The sequence below is a fragment of the Pinus tabuliformis genome, chromosome 3_1 (genome assembly GCF_031772625.1).
Source record: "Pinus tabuliformis cultivar Carrire ecotype Pingquan chromosome 3_1, CPIR1, whole genome shotgun sequence".
Taxonomy (NCBI): Eukaryota; Viridiplantae; Streptophyta; class Pinopsida; order Pinales; family Pinaceae; genus Pinus; species Pinus tabuliformis.
This window is the reverse complement of record NC_142301.1, coordinates 783,767,001-783,779,237: the sequence shown is the minus strand read 5'-3', so window position 1 is coordinate 783,779,237 and position 12,237 is coordinate 783,767,001. Positions and strand designations below refer to the sequence as shown.

Genomic DNA, 12,237 nt, shown 5'->3' with positions numbered 1-12,237 from the left:
TTTATATTTGGAACCAAATCAGTTTGTATGGTATCGATGGCTTTTCTCTCGTAAACAAATTGTCACTTGGGCAATTTTTACGGAAGAAATGATAGCACATTATGAGGATACAAAAAGCAACACTTTTTTTAGCCAATTGATAAATCTCAAACAAAAGGGTTCAATGATGGAGCACATTGAGGACTTTCAAAAATTGAACATAAGGCTAAAAGATATTCCAGAGGAGCATATGACTGATGTGTTCATAGGGACTTTAAAGGATAATATCCAACATTTCATAGGGACTTTAAAGGATAATATCCAACATGAGGTTTGCCTTTGGGAACCTGATTCATTGGAGAAGGCATTCAGGTTTGCAAGAAAAATGGAAAGCAAAATTATGGCAACGAGGAAGCCTACCAATCACAACTATAAATATGGAAATGTTGTTGCCCCTAGCCTTCCACAACCTACAAGGTTTACACTACAACAATTGGAAGAAAAAAGAGCAAATGGGCCTTGTTACAGTTGTGATAGCAAATACACTAAAGGTCATAAGTGTGCTGAGAAGAAATTATGCTACATAGATTGTGAAGAGGAGGAAGAAAAGGAACAAGAAGTGTCAAAAGAAGAGGATATACTCCAGGAACAAACTCCAGATAAAGAAGAAATGAATCCGACCATAGCTTGTAATGCATTGGCTAGAATTACCACTTCTCAAACTATCAAGATAGAAGGACAAATCAAGAAGAAAAAGGTAATAGTGTTGATTGATTCGAGAAGTACCCATAATTTTATTCATTGTAAGATAGCAAAGGAATTGAATTGCTTCCTATATCCAGCACCAGAGTGTCAAGTGATGGTTGCAAGTGGAGGAACCATAAATTGCTTTGGAAAGTCCCATACTATCAAGCTATCCATGGGAGAATATGTATTGAATAGCCCAATACTTTCCATTCCAATGGGTGGCGCTGATGTTGTACTAGGAGTCCAATGGCTACAATCCTTGGGTACAATAGCTTTTAATTATCAAGAACTTTTCATGAAATTTTGTGCAGAAGGAAAGGAAGTTGAATTAAAGGGCATTGAAGGGAAACCAAGAAAGATAATCAGCTCTAACGGTATGACAAAGCTTCTAAAGAAGGAACAACGAGGTGTAATTGTGCAATTATGTTTGCTAGCGGTTCCCACATCGAAATCATCTATTTCTCCATATATCCAAAAAGTATTGGACAATCATTCCAAGGTATTTGAGACTCCCAAAGGTCTCCCACCTATTCGTGATCATGATCATGTTATTCATTTGATTCCAGGAAGTGTTCCTCCAAACATTAGGCCTTACAGATATCCCTATGCCCAAAAGAGTGAAATTTAATGTATGGTTGCAGAAATGCTAGAGGCTGGTATAATTCAACCTAGTGAAAGTTCTTTCTCTGCTTCAGTAGTATTAGTGCACAAGAAGGATGGATCATGGCACATGTGTCCAAATTATAGGGAGCTCAACAAGCTCACTATTAAAGATAAATTTCCCATTCCTGTCATTGATGAATTATTGGATGAATTACATGGATCAATTGACTTCACCAAGTTGGATCTTTGTTCAAGATATCATCAAATCAGAATGAAGACTAAAGACATTCCGAAAACAACATTTAGAACTCATGAGGGTCATTATGAATTTTTGGTCATGCCTTTTGGCCTTACCAATGCACCTTCTACATTTCAAGGTTTGATGAATTCCTTTTTCAAACCCTTCCTTAGAAAATTTGTGTTAGTATTCTTTTATGATATACTAATCTACAGCAAGTCTTAGAAGGATCATGTTGAACATGTTGACAGGGTGCTCAAGCTATTGATGGAGAAACAATTATATGCAAAAAGGGTCAAATGTTTCTTTGGAGTACAAGAGGTGGAATATCTAGGTCATATTGTATCTCATGAAGGTGTTACGGTAGACCCTAGCAAAATTAAATCCATTAAGGAATGGAGAATCCCCACATCCATAAAGCATCTGTGAGGATTTCTCGGGTTGACAAGGTATTATCACAAGTTTGTTAAGAATTATGGGAGAAAAGCAGCACTTCTAGCAACAATTGAAGAAAGATGCATTTTCATGGACTCCAGAAGCAACAAAGGCCTTCGAACATCTTAAAGAGGCAATGTTCCAAGCACCGGTCTTAGCTACGCCGGACTTCACAAAAACCTTTATTATGGAATGTGATGCTTCAGGAAATGGAATTGGTGTTGTTTTAATGGAAGATGAAAGACCCATTGCTTTTGAAAGTCGTCCAATCAAGGGAAAGTATTTACACAAAGCTATTTATGAGAAGGAAATGTTGGCAATACTACATGCACTTAAGAAATGGCAACCCTACCTAATGGGAAGACACTTCAAGATAAAAACAAATCATGATAGTCTTAAATACATTTTAGAACAAAGATTATCCTCTGAAGAGCAAAGAAAATGGGTCACAAAGATGTTGGGTTATGACTTTGAAATCATTTACAAAAAAGGGAAGCAAAAAAGGATGAGGATGTGGAAGCGTTGTTGTGCGCCATTTCTATTATCCAACCAGATTGGATAAACGAAGCAAGGGAGGAATGGAAGAATGACAAAGAAGTGTGGGCACTCATTCGAAAGTTACAACAAGATCCCAGTATATCTGATACATTTAGCTGGAAAAATGATTTGTTATGGTACAAAGATTGCTTATACCTATGTAAGAATTCCCAACTCAAACAAAATATTCTTATGGAATTGCACACTTCTCCCTTAGGAGGGCACTCAGGATTTTTAAAAACTTACCACAGGGTTAAGAAGGAAACTTTTTGGGATGACCTTAAATCAAATATTCAAAAGTTTGTGGTGGAATGTTTGGTTTGCCAACAAAATAAAGTTGAAACAATTAAGACCCCAGGTCTATTACAACCTTTATCCATTCCAAGCCAACGTTGGGAGGAGGTTTCAAAGGATTTTATCATAGGTTTACCCAAGTTCGAAGGAAAGAGTGTCATCATGGTGGTAGTTGACAGAATTACCAAGTATGCACACTTTTGTGCATTATCACATCCATTTAAATCTAGTATAGTTTCTACTGCATTTTTGGAAACAATTCAAAAGCTACATGGAAACCCAAAGATTATTGTACGCAACAGAGATCCCATTTTCACTGGAAATTTTTGGACAAAATTATTTTCTTGTCTCGGTACTCAGTTAACTCATAGCTCATCTTATCATCCTCAATCTGATGGGCAAACTGAGATGGTAAACAAATGTTTGGAAGGATATCTTCGTTGCTTTGTATCTGATAAACAAACACAATGGGTCAAATAGTTGCCTCTGACTAAATGGTGGTATAACACTTCTTTCCATACTGCAGCAAAAATGACCCCATTTATGGCACTATATGGATATCATCCACCATCCATCACATCATATTTAAGAGAAAATTTTAAGGTTCAAGCAGTGGAACATCACATCGAGCATCAACAACAAGTTCTATAACTCTTAGAGGATAACCTCACGTTGGCGCAGAATAGAATGAAACAACAGGCAGATCAACATCACAATGAAATAAGTTTTGATGTAGGTGACTGGGTATTCCTACAGCTACAACCATATAAACAAATGTCCCTCAAGCAAGCTAAGAATGATAATAAATTATCACCAAAGTATTATGGTCCGTACAAGGTGTTGCAAAAGATTGGTACTATGGCATACAAATTGGAGCTTCCTGCAACTTCCTAAGTGCACCTAGTTTTCCATGTTTCATGTATAAAGAAGGTTATAGGTGACAAGCTCCCAGTTCAAACAATATTTCCAGAACTTGACGAGGAAGGAAAAATCATATTGGAACCAAAAGCAATCATAGAAACAAGAACTCGACAGCCACAAAATCGATCAATTTCGGAGTATCTCATCAAGTGGAAGAACTTATCCGTTGAAGATTCCACAAGGGAGGGTGAGAATTTTATACAGAAGCATCCAGAATTACTCAAGCATTGAGGACAACGCTTTTCGGAAGGAGAGGGGCGTGTTAGGCCCCTATAACACTAGTGATTCCCCCATTACTATCGTCATTGTATCCCTTATTGTTATTATTGTGCCCCTATTGTCCCCATATTGTTATTAGTATGCCCCATAAAAACCCACTATTGTTATTTTTGTGCCCTTATGTTATTACTGTTATGTCAGCTTGATTACATTTTGACCCCTTAGACTCCTATATATGGAAGGGAGGTTTAGTCATTTGTATCATCGAAGAATTGTTCATTTGTGTAATGTAAAGGAGGTTGCCCCCTCGAAGAGGCTGAATTCTAAGGCGTTGATGTATCTTTTCTATCTTTTTGTGAGTTGGTTTCCTAACACTCTGAAATCGTAATTCATGGTCAGATTGGTCATCTTGCGGCTTGTTCTTCAAGGTCGCTTCGACATCCTCTGCAGATCTCGTAGGTCTGGTACAGTGCCTATTATCCATGGACACAGAGCTTCTAATTTTTTCCCCTTTATGATGATGATGCTTGTGGTCATAATTCACGCTCCTTGACATCGTCCTTTTATTTACTTCTTATTCCTGTTTTTTTCCTTATGCAAAGACTTAAATTATGATGGGAAGTAACTAATGGAAAATATATTATTTACCTAAGTATCAAATGTTTTAAAGATTTTAATTTTGAAGGATTTTCTTGCAAATCTTAAGAATAAAAAATCATTGCACCTACTTAAAAATCATCAACCATTGAACTTTCTAAATATGATACTCATTCAGGTGTCTAGTAGCCCTTGAACAAATCTAAGCGTTTTCAACTTGTGAAAAAAAGGAAAAAAGAGTTGTTGACAATCCCACTAAAGATTGAAAATATTAAAAGAAAAAAGATGATTTATATTTTTCAAATTTTAATTTATGTTGTAATCATGGTGGTTATCTAGATTTTTTATATCACTTTGATAGCTAGACCAAAAAAACATACAATAATATAATCGATAGAATTGTTAATATGTGAATCAAATTAAGTCAATTAATTATTTGAAAATAAATCATTAAATAAACTCAAAATTATTAATAATTATGTTAATAGACATTTATATTTTTTAATAGGGCTTTTAGAATTATCAAGAATTATTAGGTGGATGGTAGTGATTTAAACTCCATAGAATAATGTAGAATATTATTAGTAGTATGCATAAATAAAAAATTGATATTTACCTCCAAAATAGCTATGTTCTTTTTTTCATTTCAATTAAATTGATTAATTAAAGAAAATGTCACATTAACAAGTGTTATGGTTTTTTGGGACATATGGTATTGATAAGCCATGGTATTGTAACAAAGCCTATTTGCAAACATGGTAAAGTGGGGGTGAATCTCCATGGTTAAGAATCTTATTACATGTTTTTGTAAATGTATAATAATTTTTTATTGTCATTTAAAATTAATTTATAATTTAGTAATTTTATAATCAATAGTTTAATAGTTACAAGCTTTTATTTTCTTTAAAATTTAGTGGGCTTTTTTTGAAATTTTTAATTTTGAATATGTAATTTACAAAAAAATTGAAAATTTCAGATATTAAGTTTATTTATACATTTTAAATTAAAAAATTCAATATCTTCCTAAAAAATTATGCTATAGATCCCAATAAAAATAGGACAAAAAAATCCAAAACAATTATACTACTTTGTCTATAAAATTACTTAAAATAAGACAAAAAAAAAATAAAAAACAATTATATTTCTCTGTCTATAAAAATTACTTATGGACACTTATAGACAAAAGTGGCCCAATTGAATTTGTTGGAAAGCAAGTATATATTATAGATAACTTAATGATTTTTTATTCCAATGTTATTAAGACATGAATTTAGTGGTTTCTGAATCTACTTGAAGGCTATGAATCTCAATGTTAATAGTATACAAATTTAGTGGTTTCCAATTCTACTTGAAGGTTGTGAATCTGGATTAGCTTTACATTATCAAAGTTGAAGTTGAAATTCATTTCGAAAAATAAAACCAACGTATCTAATGAATTTAGAAAGAAAATTCACAGGATTATGGATGCAAATTAACACCACTTTATTCCATATTTTTAATTTTATTCCATATTTATAAATTGGTCAAAATATATTAAACACAAACAAACTCTTAAAAATCCCCACTGTTGTTGATTTTGATCTCAATTAACTTAATAACTCTATGAAATCTGTAATTCAAGAGTTCTATTCCCGCTCGTTCTCACAATGTAAGTCTAATTCCACTGTCTCTTACCTTCGAATTGCTTCTCCCTGCATTTCTACAGAGCATCACGGTGGAGGTGTGCCGGTAGAGACAACCAACCAGTGTTCGAGATGGAAATCTCTCGGATATAAGCTAAGAACAGGTGAGTAATTCTCCAATGCATGCTGTTTTAGGCATGTTCAAGCCAAGTCCCAGTTCACCATTCTACTCCTAGAAGGTTGACATGCATGCTTTGATCACCTTTCTGCTCATTAGCTGACATCTGTTAAGGAATTCTCCTTATCTTTGGCCAAGTTTAGTTTCACATTATTCCGACGAACTTTCTGTCTAAATCTTTTCCAAATTTGGTCCCTTTCACTCCTCCCTGCGTACTCCTTACGCAGTGGCAATTTTATGCATTTGGAAATCCCTGGTTTATACACTTCCTCACCTTTTAGCTGATATCCCTATGATGCTGGTTGCGGATTCCTTTTGGTTATGGTGTTTCTCTTTGTCTACCTCATGCACCCTGCACTCGGCAGGCCTGTGGCTCTAGGTTAGTTTTCTCTACTTATGTTTAGCCTGTTTGTCATAAAGAATTTCTGTTATAAAGAAAAGAGCAACGAGCAATTGATTAAATCTCTGTTTTGGATACTGTTTTGAGTGTGGAATAATAGTTTATGCTTAATAAACAGAGGCTGTTTTGCGACAGAAGTTTTGCATTTCTATTAGTTCTGGTATGTCTTTTTGAAATTTATATGTCCGATAAAGAATCCTCAAACCGGTCATGGTTTTCGGGCTTAAAGGTTCAAGATTATTTTGTCATTACCAAGCCATGTGTAGATGTTAGATTTAAGTTAGGACCCTGGTGGTGTGTCTGCGGGGTCTTTTGTTGTTGCTTAGTTTGTCCTGAAGAACCATCGTGAACAAACTTTGTTTTTCTGGTGAGACATGAAATTCTCTGTTTTCGGTTTGGCTCGAACATGATAGGGAAGGTATCTGGACGCTAAACTGGTTTTTTAGTCGCCATGTGAACACTGGTATGATCCCTCTGGTTTTTCCAGGCTGGATAATTCTCCGGGAAGCCGGTTCCAGTCTTGAGGTACAAGCCTTAACTCCTCCATAGATACATTTCTTATGTTTGGTCAGGATATTAAATCCGACTTGGGCCAAGAGTAAATTCAGGAATAAAGGAAGCCGTCATTTTTTCAAAAAATCCTCCTTTCATGTCAAATCCCAGATCATGATATCGTCATCACTCTTCAAATGGATGGACAGATGGACTCCTAATTAACATATCTCCTCTCGGATAAAGAGACATTTGTTTCCCGAGGCTTCCTTTGTCAGCCTTTCTGTCAAAAGTGACTAGATTGACCCGGCTTGAACTTACCTTCTCCAGGTATTTTATTCAGAAATAGTCTGTCCGCACAGTACTGCAGTGTCCGACATATATCCATTTGGATTTTCTAGTAATCCCAAGAAAAGAGTTAGGTGGGCTCCTTATGAATGGAGTTCCCGTCTGACTCATCTGCCATGGAGGCCATGGTCCACGTGGCCATTCAGGCGGAGTCTTTTCATGATAACGCCAAGTTGTCAAGTGAATGGCGCTCCACTATGGATGACATGTTTATCCGTCCATCGGACCCACAAGATGACATGGGTGGTTTTGATTGGGGAAAATAAGAACCTCTCAAGAAGACAGTAAAAATGCAAACAAGATAAAAGGAAAGGCATTCGTGGAATCCATGAACTATACTCAGAAAAACACGAAACCTGTTAAAATTGCTCCTCCACCCGCGGCTATTAAAATAGAAAGTGTGTACTTGGCAGATCACATAGAAAGCCTCCAGGACTATGCTCTGGTCGGCCGGTGGCATTTCCCGGAGATGGAAGACTCCAAGATGAGGAGCTGGCTTGAGAAGAAATGGAAGCCTCTGATAGGCTATGTTCCTATTATAGCCAGATTATTAAAAGAGTGGTATTGCTTCCACTTCTTAAGTTCTTGTGATCTGGAAACCATCCTAAATCAACAGTGGGTCTCGGGAAGAAGTTTCCTGGCTTTACATAGATGGTATATGGGTTATAATCCACTAAAAAATACCCCCTCCAACAACTTGATATGGGTCAAGTTGCCTGGGCTGCTGCTGGAGTTATGGTCAAAAGAAACATTAGCGGAGATAGGAAACGCCATTGGAAGGTGTGTTTATGTCGATCTGTGGTGCTTGGGTGAGAAAGATAAACGAGTGGCCTGGATTCTCATAGATAAACCATATAGAGGAGGATTCCCCGATCATATTGATATTTTCTGGAGGGATGTAAAAATCAGTCAGAGGCTGGATTTTTGGGGAGTACCCTTCAGATGTTCAGCGTGCCACCGGACTGGACATTTGATAAAGAATTTCCCGCAGCGCCCCTCAAGAAGTCGAAAGCAGCATGGCATCCCCCAAATTGCGGCAAAATATTATAGGATAAGATCACCCTCCCCGGAATGGAGAAATTATCATCCGAAAAGAGCCTGTCACCATCTGTGTCCGATGATCAACGAAGAGATTCATATGAAGCCCATAAGTATTCTCCATCTCCTCTCAAAAATCCATCCCCCTTGGATGCCATATCCCCTTCAATGCCGCCCCTGGAGCCGGCCTCTGATCAGGAGGTTCCTCTTCCGCCCCTGGTTCCTCACCCCTTTATAACCTCCAACAAGGAGATTCAAGTCATCCCATCCTCATCTCCGTCTCCTATTAAGAAAAAATCTCCATATGGAAAAGGAAAAGTGCCAATGATCACGGCCACCCCTGTAAATTCTCCTATATCCTCGCCTACAAACTCGATTGGGAATGACCTAGACTATCTTTTAAATAAGAAATCGCTGGAGCTGAAGCCGCTAACTATTCATAAACCAGGCAAACAACTCTCTCCTCAAATAAGCCCAAACTCTGCAAGCAACATTACAGTGAGGAGAAAGAACAATAGGGGCAGTAGACACTTCAGGGGAAGGGGTGATGGAGTAGGCAGGGGTGTTCGGAACCTAGCTCTCATAGATGTCCCTATCATTGACATGACGGAAGAAAGGCCTCTTAGAGCAAGCATGGCCGGAAACTCTCCAAAATGAATTTTATCATGTCCATGAATATAAGAGGTCTGGGGGCAGACCAAATTTTTTTGGCTTTAAAGGACCTTTTCCACTCAGCAAGTCCCAAAATCATTTTAATACAAGAGACCATGCATGACTCTTCTGCTACAATTTCCTATTTCAGAAAGATGTTTCCATCCTGGCACATAACTGCATTGGAAGCAATCGGCCTCTCTGGAGGCTTAGCGGTGTTATGGGATCCGGACTGGATCAAAGCAAAAGCATATAGATGTATGGCGGGCATCCTCATTTTGGCACAAATTAGGGGGCATAAAAATCCAATAAACATTTTGAATATATATGCGCCCTACAAGAACAGATTGCCTTTCTGGGAGAAACTTTTCGAGTCAAAAATTTTTGACATTGAATTTTTGCTGATTGCAGGAGATCTTAACATCACTTTAAATATGGATGAAATATGGGGCAGCAGCAAGAAAAAGGATCCCCTTGCTGATAGAATAAAAAATGAGCTCTTAAGCAGGAATTTGGTTGATATCCTCCCGCCCAAAATTCTTCCGACGTGGGAAAATGGAAGAATCGAGAATGCTTATATAGCTAAGAGGCTCGATAGATTTATTCTTCATGATAGCTTAATTGATGAGATGGGTATGCCGTTCTCATCGATTGAGAATGTGTTCATATCAGATCACAGACCGATTATGTTAGGCTGGAGAGAGAAAGGCTTTAGGAAAGGCTACTCATTCAAATTCAACAGATCATGTCTGGAGGATCCGAAGTTTAATGACATGATAATAAAGTCCTGGAATGAGTTGTCATCTAATAAAATTTTATCACCTTTTATGACCTTCAGGGATAAAATGGATTCCATTCGAAAGGTGGTTAAGGAATGGCAATTCCAAAAAAGGCAAATGAACAGAAAGGCTCTCCGAGAAATTCAAATAGAGTTAGACACTGCCTCGGGATCCATGGCTACCCATCAGCTATCATTCAAGATGAGATGCAGGATAAGGGAGCTTCAAAAGAAAAAACTAAAAATTTTAGAACAGGAGGAAGCTTTTTGGAGATTGAAGAGTAGGGCGACCTGGCTGAAGGAGGGGGACAAGAATACAAATTTTTTCATAAATATGCGAGCTCCAGACGGGAAAAGAACTCTATTTGGAAAATAAGTGATGGAAGAGGAGGTTTTTTATACTCTCAACAGGACATCTCAAACGAGGCCATGAAATTTTTTGAAAATCAGTACAAGAGATCTGAAGTTTGCAGGATCCAGGATATTTTGTGGGGCATAGAATTGTTCCCTCAGATGTTCAATGAGGAATTAAATGACCAAATTTACCAGCCAGTAACTGAGGAGGAACTTTTAGCAACAATGAAATCATTTAAAAGGGACAAGTGCCCAGGTCCAGACGGCTGGACGGTGGAATTCTTAATACATTTTTTCGATCTGATCAAATCTGATCTGTTAAGGATGGTGGAGGGAACCAGGATGGCCGGCAGTATCAATGAAAAAATTTCCTCCACTCACATAGCGCTAATTCCAAAAAAGGGAAATGCAGAATCCTTTATGGACTTTAGACCGATTTCGCTGTGTAACATCTCTTTCAAAATAATCTCAAAGATCATTGCAGAAAGAATTAAAGAAACTCTATCAAAATTCCTAACAAAGGATCAGCACGGCTTTTTAAGGGGAAGAAATATTCTGGACGCAGTTGCGATCACACAAGAAGGTTTGTTTGCCATACATTCAAAAAAAAGCGAAGATGTCATCTTCAAGATTGATCTTCACAAGGCATATGACTGCCTTGACTGGGGCTTCACCAGGAGTTTACTTGCAAAGATCGGTATAAGAGCCAACATGATTAACTGGATCATGGCTTGTGTCGAAAAGGTGAACTATGCGATCATTATCAACGGGATTCCATCTTCCTATTTCCTTGCGGCCAGAGGTCTCCGCCAAGGCTGTCCCCTTTCGCCCCTATTATTCATCTTGGCTATGAATACGCTTAGTCTTCATATCAACAAAGCTGTCAAGGAAAATAGGTGCCGTCCTTTAAAAATCTGCAGGAATATTTCAATCTCTCATAATCTTTTTGTGGATGATATTATATTGTTTGGAATGTTATGTAGGCTCACCTGGCTGTGCTTTCATGATATCCTTATAAATTTTCAAAAGGCTACAGGATTGCAAATAAACAGGGTGAAGTCAATAATTTACCACAATGATATCAGTCAGGAAACAGTTGATTGGTTATCAGCTCTTTTTGGAGTGGAGACCCAATCCATCAGTCATGGAATTAAATATTTGGGTTACCAGATTAAAGCAAATGGATATTCAAAGAAGGATTGGCAATGGATACTTGATAGATACTACAAGAAGATTTCTGTTTGGGAATACAGGTGTTTATCACTGGCGGGTAGAGTGACCCTGGCACAATCAGTGTTAAATCAACTCACAGTATACTGGGCCCATCTTTTTTTTCTCCCTGTGAGTATTATTCAAAAAATGAATAAGCTAACTGCGAATTTTATATGGGGAGGCCAAGCGGGAAAAAGGAAATTCCATCTCTCTAAGTTATCCGACATCTCTATACCGAAGAGCATGGGAGGATGGGGTCTGCTGGACTTACGAATTTCGGAAAGGCTCTATTATGTAAGTCATTGTGGAGAGGGATCTTCGGAGAGGGTTCTTGGAGCGCCACAATCCAAAAGAAATATTTAGGCAGAAAGGATTTTTCTTTCTGGTTCAGGGAGGGAAGGATCGGCCCCGCTTATGGTTCTTCAATCTGGTTAAGTCTTCGTAAGGTAGAAAGATTTTTCTTGAGGAACTTAATTTGGCGCTTTCAAGCAGGCAATAAGATCTTAATTGGAATAGACCAGTTTCTGAGTGGTGCCGAGGAAATCAATGTGCCCGAATCTTTGTTAAACTTTTTTCACAGGAAAGGTCTCTTCT

At 37.6% G+C, this 12,237-nt stretch overlaps 1 protein-coding gene and 1 pseudogene across 1 annotated transcript; one reads left to right on the top strand and one right to left on the bottom strand.

The window, feature by feature from the left end:
• LOC149189744 (WAT1-related protein At5g07050 pseudogene) overlaps positions 1-7,650 on the bottom strand; it is a 39,631-nt pseudogene extending 31,981 nt beyond the window's left edge.
• Positions 7,651-9,415: 1,765 nt separating this feature from the next.
• On the top strand, positions 9,416-10,453 carry LOC149189743 (uncharacterized). The gene has a single exon (XM_089410324.1). The coding sequence runs from the start codon at positions 9,416-9,418 to the stop codon at positions 10,451-10,453; it is 1,038 nt and encodes a 345-aa protein (XP_089266450.1).
• Positions 10,454-12,237: the final 1,784 nt, after the last annotated feature.